Source organism: Nannobrachium achirus (assembly GCF_963921795.1).
Source record: "Nannobrachium achirus genome assembly, chromosome: 9".
NCBI classification, from domain to species: Eukaryota; Metazoa; Chordata; class Actinopteri; order Myctophiformes; family Myctophidae; genus Nannobrachium; species Nannobrachium achirus.
The window spans coordinates 50,777,522-50,793,661 of record NC_137818.1 but is presented as its reverse complement, the minus strand read 5'-3'; the positions used below and the strand labels follow the sequence as shown (position 1 = coordinate 50,793,661).

The 16,140-nt window shown below is 43.1% G+C and overlaps 1 protein-coding gene across 1 annotated transcript; it reads right to left on the bottom strand.

Annotated features, from left to right (window-relative positions):
• Positions 1–1,295: 1,295 nt before the first annotated feature.
• e2f1 (E2F transcription factor 1) lies at positions 1,296–14,237 on the bottom strand. Its single transcript, XM_080733476.1, has 7 exons — positions 13,767–14,237; positions 12,077–12,179; positions 10,751–10,970; positions 7,548–7,700; positions 5,346–5,460; positions 2,784–3,054; positions 1,296–1,587 (listed from the first exon to the last, which is right to left on the bottom strand). Exons 1-7 carry the CDS (start codon positions 14,019–14,021, stop codon positions 1,346–1,348), a joined length of 1,359 nt encoding a protein of 452 aa, XP_080589602.1. The 5' UTR covers positions 14,022–14,237; the 3' UTR covers positions 1,296–1,345.
• Between the last annotated feature and the right edge of the window lie 1,903 nt (positions 14,238–16,140).

Below are 16,140 nucleotides of genomic sequence, written 5' to 3'. Positions count from 1 at the left end.
GGGTCTCTGTGTGTGTGTGTTTGTCTGGTGGCTGATCTCCCAAACCACGGGACCAATCAGCGTCATATTGTGCACATTTTTTAGACATGTTTTTATCAGCTATAACGTTGTTTCTCAAAGTTGATTCCAGGGACTCTCTGGGTTCCTTTAGGGGGGTCTAAATTGACCCATACAAGTATGTAACTCTGACAGTGTACAAATGGAACCAAATGGACCCGGAACTGTCAGAGTTAAGGGGAGACCTTGACATTTAAAAGTTTGAGAAACACTGAGCTATAACATATCACATCAGAGAATTCTCCTCTGGCGCTCTAGGTGGCACAGTGGTAAGCCCCTGCCCAACACCACGGAGGTTTTGGTTTTGAATCCACCGCGGTGTATCCGTCTGTCTGGTGTCTACGCGCACACAGTCGGCCCGTGTTTGAGGAGCGAAGCTGGGCGGGGAGGGTGATACTGGTCATTGCACGTACTCCTACAGGCCATGTCGGCACCTGACAGTACGGAGTGTTGGAGTCATATGTACATCCGATGACTGGTGTCATAGGCTGGCCACATGAAGTAAGAGATCCACACTATTAGACCCCATCTTGTCAATATCCATTTTTCCCCCTCGCTGTTGTGTATCTGATCACACCCCTAATACAACTCTAAAATGCATTTGTGAAAGCCAGGCCAAGAAACGCGAGGATTCATAGACTGTTTCATTAGCATGAATTGGGTGCAGTTCCTGTAGGTCTTTTCACTGGTCTTGTGTATTAAACCAGCTTTAAGAGTTGATGCGTTTACCAAACCAGCTCTACACTGTAGAATGTTCATATAGTGTTAATTTAACTCCGAATTAAATGGACACTTACAAGTCCATTTGGTTCCATTTGTACACTCAAGAGTTAAAACAACACTTTGGACTTACTACTCTGTAAAAGTCATTACCCGCCGACAAAGCACACAAACAAAAACCAATATCCCTCAGTACAAAATATAAAAACATCATTCATATAAATAAATTAAATAGCTATACTAAAGCTAAAATCTTTTGCTAAAATTTGTAAATGGGCAATGATAAGTGCTAGATCTGTGCTGTACAATTTGGGGGGGTTTGAGACTCTTGCAGGAGATGGCTTGCTCTTGTAGTCGTGGAGCAGCGAAGTCCCGCTGCACTCTTTCTCAAGGTGGGCTGAGGGAACGTCTCAAAGCATCCTTCCACACCAAGGAGTTTGAAACCCCTACATGGTACTCCTCATGTCAGGTCTACACTACTTCCATTTCCCACCTTCCCTCGAGACCCGCAGGGGAAATGTATTTTTCGTAAGGCTAGTTTGGAGGAATCCACCCTCCTTCTCTTGGCCTAAGTCTCCTCCAGAACCTGTGTTAGGTCCCCAAAGTCACAGTCAAACAGTTCACTGATGCCCTCGTGTTCCTCCAGTCCAAAGTGATAGTCGTGGCTGTGGGGCGGCGACAGGTTGATGAAGCCGTCGAACGGGAGCGGAAGACCCTCTCCGTTGAGGAAGTCGGACGAGGAGAGGGGCGAGAGGTCAAAGTCGGGCATCTCTCCGAGGTTAGAGAAGGGGTCGCCTCCCAGAAATGATTCTGTGGAAGACAAGAGAGGTTAGAGAAGTTGTCACCTCGCTGAAAATGATTCTGTTGAGGACGGAGAGGTAAGCGAGAGAAAGGTTTATCATTTAGAGCATCGTTTCCCAAATAGTGTAGGGACTCATTTGTGGGTCACGGACCAATTTGTATGGGTCACGACTGAAGTAAAAATCCCATTTTCTTTTCCTATGTTAAAAAATATATATTACATTTCAAAAGATTCCCCCAGCTCATATGTCACTTTTCAACTGGTCACCTCTATGATGTGGGCAGTTGAAAAGGCGCAGCCGGCCAGCCAGCCACCTCTGGTTGTCAAACCTGTCTTTGGGATGACAGGTTTCAGCTGACGGGCGGATCTCAACACCCTTGAAGGGGAGATGAGTGGTACGGAGGCGCAAAACAAACAATGCAATTGATTCTATAATGCAGTGGTTTTCAACCCTTTTCATATCAAGGGTCTATTATTTATTTGGCATTTGAGCCACGGAACACCATTTGATGAGTTTTAGCCTCTCAGCACCAAACTTTGTTTGGGGATATTTTGTTATCGTTGGATAAGATTTTGTCCACAATTCCATGCTGTATTGATGCGTTACCATGGGAGACCACTCTAACCTAACGCGGACCAGTTTGTGTAGGCAGATGGGCGGGAGCGGCGAATCTCTCCGCGAGTCCCTGGCCAATAGCATGTGTTCTCCTCCCCCCACCCCCCTCTGCTCCTCTGCTCAGCGCAGAGAACGCTGCTGCGTCATGACGTCAACACATTCGGTGCGACGCTCTCTGCACTCTGATTGGTTAGGGAAATTCTACACTTCCTCCAACAGTGATCATAACGCGACCGGCGAGGCTTTTTCTTCCTATCGCCAAAAGAAGCCTGGGTTTCCGAGGCTATGGGAGAGATAACAGGCCCAAACGTTGATCAAAATAACAATCCTTCTACATTCCCCAATTGTGTAGACTCCTTGTAAATTAAGTAATGCAGATGTATAACAATAATTCAACTCTTGAGACCGTAAAATGAAACCAAATGGACCCGTACGGGTCCATTTGGTTTCATTTTACGCACTCAAGAGTTACAGGTTCAAAAGGGTCCATTTGGTTACAGACTCCATACTTTAGCTGGGGACCATGTGGTGGGAGAACCACTGCCAAAATGAAAGGGCGGTAAATAAACATAAAAGTACCTGTCTCACCGCCTAAGACCAGAGAGGACGAGTCCTGCTGGGAGGCCGCTGTCGCCGTCGATGACGTCGACGCTGGCGACGCCAACCTCACTTCCTGGGCGGAGGCAGGGGTTCTGGAATTTAATTGGTCGGTGGGTGGAGGGGAGGCCAGCGCGGCGGGGTCAGAGCTGGGTTTGGAGGGACTGCTTCCAACCACAGGACTGCACACGTCAGAGCAGTCCTCTGGACACAGGAAGACATCGATGGCACCGCGGGAACTCTTCAACTGTATCTGGTAACCCTGAAACACAACAAGCCACAAATTAGGAATAGACGGGAAACGCCAATGTGCTTGCACAAATTCACTAGTGTCTGTGTATAACTTGTTCTTGCAGGGTTCCTAACCCACGTACGTACGCACTCGGCACAATCCTATACTTTCCGTGTTTTATGTTTACACATGTTCTAGAGTCTAGACTCTGATGAATATCAAACGGACATCACGCAAATCTTTCTATCCATATAGCTATTTTGTTATGGACTCTTTACACTAAATCCCTTCCTCTGCAGTTTGCATCCACTCCAAAGGTTTACAAGGACGGCATAACATTGCAACTAAAAAAGCACATTTGTCGGTCATAGGAGTTGGCGGTATGACTTACAAGTGTTGTCACAATAATTATGCTCAAAGCAAGCATCAATTATGACGCTTTTAGATATCAAATTTTTCTAAACCTCTTCAAATACACAATTCAACAATATACCTCCCAGTTTGATGTCTTTATTCACTGAAGTCATAGTTCTGAATAACCTAGGTTAGAGGGGAATTAACGATATTCTGTTGAAATATGTTCACTGACTCAACAAATATGTACCACTTGAAGTGATGTCAGGCTTAATTGTGTTCACATTGAACATTGGAAGGAAAAAATATATATATATATTTTTTTATTTCTGCATGGCTTTTAGGCTTTATAAACTAAAGTTGCACAGGATAGATACGGCAAATAACTTAACGCTATTAATTTTATACAAAAGAGCTGACAATGACAATTCACACTAATAATGTGTTAAAGGAAATATCTACAAGCTCACAACACAGATTTCCACCATTAAAACTAAAACTAACCCCAACTCTAACCCTAAACTTAACCTCAGTAACCGTGACGAGTAACTAACCTGCCGACGCTAGTCGGAACAGCGGCCTGTCGGGATATTGAGCGGACCCCATGTCATATGTCATGTCATAGTATAGTGATGTCATGTCATAGTATCGACAGTGATGTCATAGTTTGTCATACTCCTCCTCATTAACCACATACAAGGAAATCTGCCATCGTGTTTGCACCGCTCACTTCGCATGGGTGCGATTTTTTATTAACACGCACGCAGAATTAGTTTTCAAATCGGCCCCCAAATCGGTCTTTTATACATACAACTCTACATTTTTATTTTTGAGATGTCATACGTCACAGTGTATAGGCCTATATATATTGCAACAGATCACTCACTTGGCAAAGTCTGTGTAAACAAACAGTAGACAGTTGATAGTTGAGGCTCAAAGAGTTACAAAACTTGACTTTTTTGTGAATTGTAGTGAATTATCTCCCAGATTCTGAATCAAAATGTTGCCCTTGATGCCCCGGAAGGTGGATTTTGAAGAGACATGGAACAGGATCCTGCCAACAATTGAGGCACTTTTGAAGCATGACCGCGTGGACAGAGAAACGTGGAACGGCTGCGTTCATTCCATTTACAGGTTGTGTGCCGGGTCACATGCTTCCAGATTACACACAGAGACCAAGGAGTTTCTGAAAGCTCATGTCAACCATTTGTACCAGGAGATAATGAAGTCAAGCGATGTTAAACAGATACCACAAATATACCACAAATACTTGGAAGAGTACATCAAGACGGTTAAATACATGAAGACCTTGTACAACTATTTCAACGGAAAACCTGCAGATGATCGTGGAATATATGATATTGAAGAGCTGGCATTGGACGTATGGAAAGGTCTGATGTACGAGCGATTGGTCAGTGATGGGCTGATAAAAGATGCCGCTCAATGAAACATGAAATGATCTGATCTATATGGATTGACCGGCCGGTCTCTGCAATGTATAATATATTATATAATGATGATCAGATCTACATGCAATGACGAGGTCTTTGCCATGTATGCCTTGGGTGATGCAAACCCATACATCACAACATAGACAGGCAAAAGATTTTAGAAGAATGTCAATAAAGTTATTACAGGTAAGTTAAGAATTCAAATGAGAAGGATTCATTGGGAGGAGTATGGCAAGGGCCAAGGGCACTGGGACCCCTAAGGGGTCCTTAAGAGTTACTATGGGGGTCTGCCAAATCTTTCTGTGATAGGAACGTTTTTTTTTGAGCGGTGCTCCTGGAAGTAGCTAAGCTCCAATGTCTGGTTCTTCCGGCCCCCAACAAAGGTTTGCAGATTTCCACAATTTTTTTTAATAATTGTTTTTTTAATGATGTAAATGGTACCTAGATGGAAACAATTATGACGAATATGCTAAATAGTTGCGATGATCTGAAAATAAGTGCGACCACGTGTTGTACCTCGCTGGGTTCAGACACCTGCATCTGGGTCTCTGGTGGAGCTCTGATCACCATGACCAGCTGGTCCGGAGAGTCAAAGGATTTCCTCAGGTCCTGGCAGCGCACATAGCCCAGCGTGACCACAGCACAGGTTAAGGACACATACATCAGGGGTTGACACTAAGGTCTAAGAGGCACTTGCCCGTCGGGCAAGTACAGGTCATGTTCTACTTGCCCAAAGGTCATGTACACTTGCCCAAAAAGTAAATCGTCCATTATAAAATGATTGGTAAGATTTTAATTACCACTCAATTTAACTCAATAGATTTTTTTTAATCATACCTCAATACCTCCAAATCCAAATACCTTGGTAGTTATGATTGCTATGGTTTCACACTTCGTCATTTTATATATATTTTTTATGGCCACGTTCAGTTGTTTAGACAGATATCTTGTGTTGTGTTTATAGACGGTCGTGTCCCCTCTCAAATGAGCACTTGCCCGGTCGGGCAACCTGAAAGCAAACTTCACCTGCCCCAAAGTTGTATTTACCTGCCGGGGGCAGGTGGGCAAGCCTTAGTGTCAATGCCTGTACATAACCATCAGCCATCATGTTAGACTGATCCAGTATTACAAAACACTCACTAACAGCCATGTTAGACTGCTCAAAACACTCACCAACAGCCATGTTAGACTGCTCAAAACACTCACTAACAGCCATGTTAGACTGCTCCCAGTATTACAAAACACTCACTAACAGCCATGTTAGACTGCTCAAAACACTCACTAACAGCCATGTTAGACTGCTCAAAACACTCACTAACAGCCATGTTAGACTGCTCCCAGTATTACAAAACACTCACTAACAGCCATGTTAGACTGCTCCCAGTATTACAAAACACTCACTAACAGCCATGTTAGACTGCTCAAAACACTCACTAAACAGACCGCTCACAGCCTCATTTTAACCCATTTAGACCCGACGACCCGATTCTACTAATTAATGTCTTCTACATCCCAATAGCTTCCCCAATTAGCATTTGGCATTAAATCCAATCTTCAAACAAGTTGGTAAACTTAATTTATGAAGCACCTTTCAAAACATTGTTACAATGTGCTGCACAATAATCATCATAAGAGGCATCTTATCATCCTAAGAGGCAACATAAGAAACATTAATAAAACACTAAGTGCTTACGTAACAAATTAACGTTCTTAAAAGATTCTTAAGACAGTGAATGTTTTTTATAACGAAGAACGTTCCATAGAGTGGGAGCAACCAGTGCAGAGCCTCGGCCATCCTTCTTAGGTCTTAGAAACAACCAGAAGGCTTCTGGTTGAGACATGAGAGATGTCACGTTTTTTTAAGTCGATGTAGTAATTCTGAGATGTAAAGTGGGGCCAGTCAAGCATTGTCTGTCTATAAACAAATAGACTACCTGCTCTCCTTTGTGTTCTTTGACAAGAATGATGTTCTTGCACTAGAACTGAGTCTTCCAAGCAGTGCTGTGTTAGAACTCCCCCTGGTGAAGGTTAGGCGTCACTGCACCCACACAACTTTGAGAACAACCATCTGAAGGACCATGCTCCCCGACATTAACATACAGTTGGGCCAATCATAAATGACCACACTTCATTAACATACAGCTGGCCCGTCACAAATGACCACACTCTTCATTAACATACAGCTGGCCAATCAAAAATGGCGAGAGGAAAGAGCCACAGGGAAATGATGTGTGGTCATTTGCTATATTCCTTTTAACTTGCTTTTTGACATTATTTTGACAGCTGCCATGCTAAATGGTCAGATGGGTGGGCCATGAACTCTCCATTTTCAAGTTGGCCCTGATACATGAAAGGTTGGGAACCACTGTAGACCAGTGATTCCCGAAATGTTCATGTCGATAGCAGATCTACAAGCGCACAACATGTCGCTTCACTTAACGTTGCGAGCTTGTAGATCAGCCATTTTGACTATTTATGGAATTTCGTCGATTTTTTTTTATTTTTTTTATATGTATACAATTATTTTTAACCATCTCTCGCTCTCTCTAAATGTTAAGAAAAACCTTTAGCTTTAAAAACCTTTCGAGTCGTAACCCATAGAAATTGGTCCCCGACCCATTGTTTGGGAAACAGTGCTGTAGTGTAGTGTAGACCATCTATCTCCAAGTAAAAGAAAAGAAAAGAGGCATAAATAAGTCTAGAAAACCAAAAGGATATTTCTTGTTCTGGGAGTCTTCAGTGAGCAGTCGCAGCTGGACGTTGCATTTGGAGATGAGCTCGTCCAGCTGGTCCTCGGCGTCCGTCAGGTCACACACCTCTCTCTGCACTTCTTTATAGCGAGCAGCAGACGCCCCGTCCATACGGTTCCCCCTGCAGAGGAGCATAGCACCACAGCTCACTACGAGTTATACTGTAGAACAGTGATACTCAAACTCCGGCCCGCGCGCAATTTTGACTGGCCCACTTTAAACTGAGCAGATTGGACCTTGCGTTCCAGAGATAATGGCCAAAACATCTTCAAAGAGGCCACTGAAATCTACTACTACTACTTAACAACTGCATCATTAGCCATGAGCCAAGTCATGAATAACATTGTGAAGCAATTGAAAGAGATGTGCTCAGCTATCTTTAATGTTATCTCACTTGATAGCATGCAGACAGATAGACAACAACCCAGACAAACGTACATTAGTTTGTTTTAGTGTTTGTGTGGAATATGATAATTTGAATTTCACAGAATTATTAAAAAGAGAGAAAATGTAGCCAATTAGGCTACTTTAATTTCAAATTGTGTCATTGACAGAATATAGGCAAAATGGAATTCCAAGCCATAAAATAATGCGCATAGCACTTGTCTTAAGTTATGTGGAAATAAAGCAAATAAAAGAGAAAAGTTATCAAGTAACGTCATTTTATCAACTGGCCCGAGGCCCCTTGTCATTTTTGTAATGTGGCCCACCGCACCGGTTCAGAAGTTTGAGTATCCCTGCTGTAGAATATAGTGCAACCACACACCGATCACACAGCGGCTGCGGGCTGCTGCGCCTCCATTTCCTCTGGTGGGGAAAAACATTTTCACCACGCGGCAGTAACTAGAAATAGAACAGCGGCGTATCAGAGCGACTGGCGAGGCGTCAGACCCAGGCGTGCACGCGTCTGACACCGCCGGTGTGGGTATGTTCATTGAAAATAATGGGGGTGTATATTTTGACGTGCGGCGTCCACTGCCGGTGTGTGTTGGTTCCCTTTATCTGTCCCATACACAGGCATCTAAATGGGACCGTCCCCTTTCTCTTAGTAACCTCGTGTCACCAGACTTTATACCTCAAGAGGAAAACCTTAAGACCAAGTAGCTTAAGATTTCGGTACAGCACGGGCTGGGCCGGGCTCAATTGGTCATGTATTTGTCGGACTTTGGGTTGGGTCAGGCTTTTTTTTTTAAATCACACTGGCAAGCGCAGCGCGGTATCATGATGTTGTCTCTGTGACTGTGTAAGCTGTGCAACTTGACACAGTCTGTGAGAGTCTGTGTGTCACAGTCTGTGAGAGTCTGTGTGTCTATGTGGGTGTGGGGCCGCTGTGCCTGTGCGGAGTGGAGGACAAGTTGAAACCGTCCATTCACTTTTGTATATCCTAATAATATTATAGTAACTATAATAGCCTGTACGTCTGCTGCCTGATTTAGCAGCGGCCGTCAGCTGTGTTCTCAGAGCGAGGCTACGAACGCTTATTTGTTGCTTGATTAGGATCGTTTAGCCCCATTTGCTACAAGCTGCGTTGGTATATGCCAGTACAAATAAGGTTGTTTACATTTAGGCTATTTAAATAAGAGCACATACTGTATGTCTGGTCATGTACAGATTCTTCATTAGGCAAATTATAGTGGTTTCAAATAAAAATGAAATAGACTCTTACAATTATCACACACACACATACAGTTAGTGCTTGATGAAAAAAGGTAATTTAGGCGTTTATCATAAAAATAAAATAAAATAAAAAAGAATACACCCCATGAGAGTGTAAATGGAAAAATATTTACCCATTTGGGTAATTTTCTCATGCAAGGTACTGTATATGACAGTAGTGAAAAGTAACTAAGCACATGTACTTAGACCCCACGAGAATGCACAATCAAACAAATAAAGAAACCCTTATGGGTCCATTTGGTAGGTCCCTTTTACTGACAATAGAGGCTTTAGGCTACATATGAATTACATAAATATTTGATTTTTGAAGAACATGTTTGTATGTCAAACTGCAATATTTTTGTGTAATTTATTATTCTTTGTTATGCTAAAGAAAACGACAAGTGCGAACTGATATGTAATGACTTTTGTCATTTCTAGTTTTAGATTTCACAGAAGTTTTCGACCATGCCTAAAATGGGGACAACAAGTCCCTACATGTTTAACAACCAGGGTTAAAGCGGTTAAACAGGTTAACAAACAACATCTGGAGAAAGGTCCTTGTGACCGACAGGCCGATCTGTTTGTTTTCAGTTAATTCAATGCAAATAAACAGGTATAACAAGTAGTATTCATAAAAGCACTGCCCAATTGCGGATGCAAGTTTTTTTTCATTAATTTTTTTAGACAATACAGGGCATAAAATAGACATTACTCTCGTAAGTCAGAAACACAGTTTTAGTGAGTACCATCCCTGTTGAGCGCAATCAAATTGTCTGTCACCATTCTTAAATCTGGTGCTGACTTTTGTGTGTCTGTACGTCAAATGGCGAACATATCTGATCCACAATCTCACAATGGATCTGCTATTTTTTCGCCAAATGTGTGCAAAGATCATGACATGACCTGAATCAGGACACTGGTGTTCATGTGGTTAAATCCTGTTCACGATATTTTGAAAGCAAGGATTTGTGCTATTTGTGTATACCAGGTTTCCCCAATTAGTTTTCCCCAAGGGCCGAATTATGTCTAAGGTACCAAGCCGAGGGCCGCAACAGGGCGACGGTGGCGTTCCCACTACTCCAGCGACAGTTTTCGTTGGGTGAAAATATTGTATGTCCAAAACCGTTCGTTTTGAATTTATCATTTTAAAAATGATTTAAACTAGTGAAAACAGCCGATCTACAAGCACACAGCGCCTTGCGGTGCGAGGAGTTGTGTGCTTGTAGATCTGCTGTTTTCACTACTTTTGTGCGACGGCCTTGTATGTTTTGCGAAAGAACGTACACATTTGGAGACACGAGATTTCCTCCCGACAACGACGATATACTAGTGTTGTTGCTGTTCTTATACCACCAATATTACTGGGGTTGGTGTGGGCCAGACAGTAGCCCCCCGCGGGCCGCCTATTGGGAAACCCAATAATTTTATCTGACAAAACCTATACCAAGATTTTGACATGGAATAGAATAGAATGATTCTGAAACTGAGTGAGTTTCAGAGTCTTGTACTCACAACCATTGGATGTTGTTCTTGGACTTCTTGGAGATGAGCTGGATGCCCTCCAGGACATTGGTGATGTCGTAGATGCGTCTCTTCTGGACGTCCAGGACCTGCGAGGCCCAGTTGAGGTCCACCACGCCGTCTGGGGACTGGGACAGCAGGTCCAGGAAGCGCTTGGTGGTCAGGTTGAGCGACGTGTCATATCTGGACTTCTCTGTCGATGGTCGAGGGACTGGGGAAGACAAGTTGGGAGGCATAACAACATTATTTAGGCCTACAATTATTGAATGCTTTAACCAGTGAAAAATAGCAGATATACAAGCTCGCAGCGCGGCACCGAGTGCCGCGCTGTGAGCTTGTAGACCTGCTATTTTTGAAAAAGTCGTGAAAATGTGTGCAAATCTTTGAATGCATGTATTTTCAAAGCGAACGTTTGTAACTCAAATTTTGCTTCTGGGTGGTCCCTGGAAATAAATATTTTGAGATGGGGGTCTGTGGCCAAATACATGTCATTTTGGGGGTCCTTCACATGAAAAAGTTTGAGAACCACTGACATAGCAGTCTCTCAAGAACAGACTAACTGAGCTCCAGTTAAGTGAAAAGGACCTTTTCTTTGACGATGGCTGGCCAGGTTTCTGACATAGAAACATAGGTTTTTCAAAAAATCTTAGAAGGATTCAAAAGACACTTATAGAATCGGGTCAAAATTCAAATTTTCACGATTTTTCAAAAATAGCAGATCTACAAGCTCGCAGCGTGGCACTCGGTGCCGCACCGTGAGCTTGTATATCTGCTATTTTTCAATAGTTAAAGCATAAAATAATGATACACAATAATGTGTACCCGTTCTAAATGGGTTAATAAAACAAGAACAAACAATATGAAAAGCATAAGGAGTGTATTTTCTATTGAGGTTTGTGAGAGTTTAAGCTTGATTTATACTCCATCTGCCAACAATATCCATCAATAGGTATGTTTGTGTGCAATATTGTGCTTTACCATATAGCTACATTTAACTGCTTGACTCTTGACCCGGATCACTGATCAAGTTTTTGTTACATTTTCATTTAATACGGCATTAACCACTTAAACCCAATTTATACTATGTTGTACAATGGGATTTTCAAATACTGATATTTGTTCCCCCCCCCCCCCCCCGCCCTTTTTAAAGTAATGGCTGATCTCTTTTCACCTTTCTTGAAACTGCAATGAGGGACCTTTTTATGATGCGACGATAAAGCAGAGTTCATATATCGGCCAAACCAGGTCGGGCTCTAGAAAAAAGTATGGAAACCTCCTCTTGTACTGAAGAGGCAGAGCAGTGTGGTTGTGGTGTACCTCGGGGCGGGGCAGGTGTAGAGGGCGGTACCCGGCCCAGGGAAGAAGGTCGGGCAGTGCTGACGTACTGGTGGTCGCTGTCCAAGTCCAACTTCCTCTTTACCTGGAGGTGGAAGGAAGCAAACTGTCAGCTGTCAAAAGATCACTGGAGTCAAATCCATGAATTAAAAAGGGGAGAGAATGCAAGAACGACACAGAGAAATTAAGAAAACAAATACAACGGTGAAGAAAATGTATGAAAAATGAGGAGTGAAGTGGTTTAAAATCAATACCGTAAATTTGTATGGATGCCACTCTTGTTGTACAGATTAGAGCCCGACCAAATATACCTGCAATTACTGCTATTTGACCTCTTTGACGTCATCGGCATTTATACAGCGCTTTCACAAATTGCAGAACTACAAGGTCCACAATGCGCCACATCGCGATGCGTTGAGAGCTTGTAGGTTGGCCATTTTAGTTTTTTTTTATAGAGCTTCAAATGAGTTTACTTGTATTTCTACAGCCAATTTCACAAATCGCTAACCTGATCAAATGTCTGATCCGTGTGCCGTTTACATTTCTGTCTAATAAAGTATCTAATCAATCAGTGTTACATTTGGTAAACAGTAAGCACACTGCCAGTAGGCTACAGTAGTACACAATATTTTTTTTGACACGTTTTATACTTTTAGAAATATTTAACTATAATATTACTACAGACATCAACGGGGCTCTGGTCAGTATGAAACCCCGGTAATTTTTAAAAGTCATAATGTAAATGTTGGCATAAAGTAGACCGACATCTCAGATGACATGCAATATGTTCTCAAATATAAACTTTAATCAAAGGTAGGTTTTTCCAAACTGATTATAAAATGTTCCACTTGACATCGGTCAAAACACTGGTAATCGCTGATGGTCTAGAACTCTCCAAAATGCGATTGGACCCAATAGTCTGGTATGATTGGTAAGGTTCTAAGTACAGATACACAGCGATGGTAGTTTCAGTTTAGAAAATAAATGGCAGTGTAACTGTGCAAGAAATTACTTCTTTAGATCAGTGGTTTTCAACCAGTGGTCCAGGGACCAGCAGTGGTCCTTGAGGGGGTTCCACGTGTTCCTCAGCTAAATTAGTAACTCTTATCAGCTTAACATGAAACCAAAAGGACCCTTGCGGGTCCTTTTGGTTTCATTTTACGTTCTCATAGTTAAATTATTGTTAAACATCTGCATTATTTAATTTAGAAGTCTACACAATTAGAGAATGTATAAAATGTGTTAGTTTTGTCAACGATTACCTGTTATCTCTCCAAAATATTTCAAGTCTTGGGTCTGAGAGGCTAAAATCTCATGAAACGGTGGTCCCTGGCTCAAATGCCGAATAAATAATGGTCCGTTATGTGAAAAAGGTTGAAACTGTCTTAGATGATTGCTTGGTTCCTCACAGTCCCTCCCTGTCGGCTTAGACCAGTGTTTCTCAAAGTGGATTCCAGGGACTCTGTGGGTTCCTTTAGAGGGGTCTAAATGGACCCATACAAGTCTGTAACTCTGACAGTGTACAAATGGAACCAAATGGACCCTAACGGGCCCATTTGGTTCCATTTGTACTTTGAGTTAAGGGGAGACCTTGAAATGTCAAAGTTTGAGAAACACTGGCTTAGACAAATACTAAACTTCCCATTCACCCCCAGGATCCTCCCCGCCTCACCGGAGGTCTCCCAAGCGCCGGTCGCCTCTTGTCCTCGAGCCCCACATCAGCCGGGCCCTGCGGGGTAGCGAACAGCAGGATCTCCCCTGTGCTGGTGGGGGCCACGGCCGGGTGGAGCCCCACATGGCCGGCGGGGCTGGAGATGATCACTATCTGGTGGTCCTCATTCAGGTCAATACTCCCAGCGTTCAGCAGCGTCTCAAAGTCGGCCAGCAGATCCTCAGACGTCTGCCCCGTTATCAGAGTCTCTGACATCGCAGGGCGACACAGGATGGCGTTGACTCTGACCCCTTAACAAGAGACTCTGGTGCCGGGGGCCAGGGGAGGGTCACAAGCTGATGTGGCACAGTGTGCTTGTCTATCAACACCTATGTGCATTTGATCTGCTCAGAGAATGTGTGTGACGCCACAAAGATTGTAAGACAGTTCCCTTGCAGTTCAACATTGTGTGGCTGAATGTATGTCCAAACAGATGCCACCTTGTTCTGTTGCAATCAATAATAAACTACTATGCAAATGTCCAGATGGATGTTAACAATGAAATTCTCCTTGTGCACAAATAATCACTATGCTGAAAGACAAGAGCTAAAAACAACTTCTGCCTAATGGTGAAACAGGAACTGAAGCTGACTGCAAACTAATTATGCACTGTAAATGTGGCATTGAGGATATCTAGCAAACCAACACCCTGCTTCTATCTGATCTGGCCAGACAATCAATGAAGAATGCAATGCAAAAAACACCCTGCTAGCCACCCAGTTAGCTAATCTTTTGTTTCCATCATTTCTATGAATACAGTAAAGCGTCAAAGGGCCTCCTGCTAAAAGAAAAAAAAAGAGCTAAGCTAGCTCGTGCTACTATAAACAAACACTGGTGCAGTTTATCAGACGCTCAAACCAGACAATCCATAAAATCGATCAAAGAATATCGATTTTCACAAGTTGGGGCAGAGTGAGTTGAATCATCCAAGATCATGGCAATTTTTCTTTTTTTAAACTTTACCACCCGAGAACTAAACTACACGTCAGTGAAACAACAACCGCGCTGTTGAAACCCCACAACGGAAACGCAACAGCATTTACGGGGCGACAACTGACTGTGTTCTTTGCGTTTTACGATGGAAGCAGATCAGGATGTAAACGTTGTGCAACTTAGCGTGCATGCTAACTGACTAGCCTCGGTCCTTCAGCCAGCCTCGTTGTGTTGGAAGGAAGCGCTCCGCTCCGGGTACTGAAACTTCACCACAAACCCCGACGATCCGCTCCACGGCGGCCGGCCTCGGTGCCGCAGGTGTCGGATCGGTGGCCGTCCGTCGATCGCTTGGCCGCGCGGAGCCCCAGATGATCCTCTCGTTGGTTTGTTATTGTCTCCGTCCGATGTAAACAAGGAGGACTCCCGGGTGCTGCTTTTCGCGCGAAACTCTTTTTGCCGCGAAACCGACACGTGCGCACATCCGGGCGTCGCCATTGGTCGAGAGCGAGGCCGTGACGTAGCGCTCTAGTTCTGTAGTCGGTGCATCGGGTACTTATTTTGACCTTTTAGTGTAGTTTTAGCATTTAATACTAGACAGTGGTGGAAAAGGTACTCTTTTTTTTCCCTTTTTTTTTAAAAGTATACTCTGTTACAAGTAAAAGTCCAAAATTCTAAATGCACTTGAGTTAAAGTACAAAAGTTTGTATTTATGTTTTATTTTGACTTTTAATATTGGTCTCTCTCTCACACACACACGCACACACGCACGCACGCGCGCGCACACACACACACACACACACACACACACACACACACACACACACACACACACACACACACACACACACACACACACACACACACACAGTATTTATGTTATGGGTTCTTCGACATAGAGAATATTCAAATAGGTCGACCTTGCTTTCCTGTATTCGAGAAATGATACAAGTTTATCAAACATAACCATGATACATGTACAATAACACTGGCATACGCTGAGGTGTCCTCTTGCTAGTTATTTACAGACACAAGTTAAGCTAAAAGAGTTGCATAATGATAATAATGACAATAAATATTGCTATTTTCTAATCGGGGCACAACTACCCGGTGCATTTTCTGAGGCCACATCAATCGATACCAGATGCAATGGATTGTGAAATGAGGCACTCTGCAAAAAACGAGCCTACTTTCAGTGTGTTTTCATGCCAATGCTTTTGGACCTTTTACTCAAGTTAATGTTGAATACTGGACTTTCATTTGTACTTGATTAGTGAGAACTTCTTCCATCACTGATGATGTATTATTGTACTATTATTAACTAATCTGGCAGGGGCCCTCTGGAACTCCCTCACGGACCCCTGGGGGTCCCTACCTAAACACATTAAGCCTACCTCTATGCCTA

What these genes read in the sequence shown, in the direction of transcription:
- e2f1 (XM_080733476.1), bottom strand. Translation starts at nt 14,021, where the DNA reads ATGTCAGAGACTCTGATAACGGGGCAGACGTCTGAGGATCTGCTGGCC. An exon ending in GAAGACTCCCAGAACAAGAA is followed by an intron (nt 5,461 to 7,547) that starts ATATCCTTTTGG and finishes TGCTGTGGTCAC; the next exon opens with GCTGGGCTATGTGCGCTGCC. An exon ending in GTCCTCTCTGGTCTTAGGCG is followed by an intron (nt 1,588 to 2,783) that starts GTGAGACAGGTA and finishes TGTCTTCCACAG; the next exon opens with AATCATTTCTGGGAGGCGAC.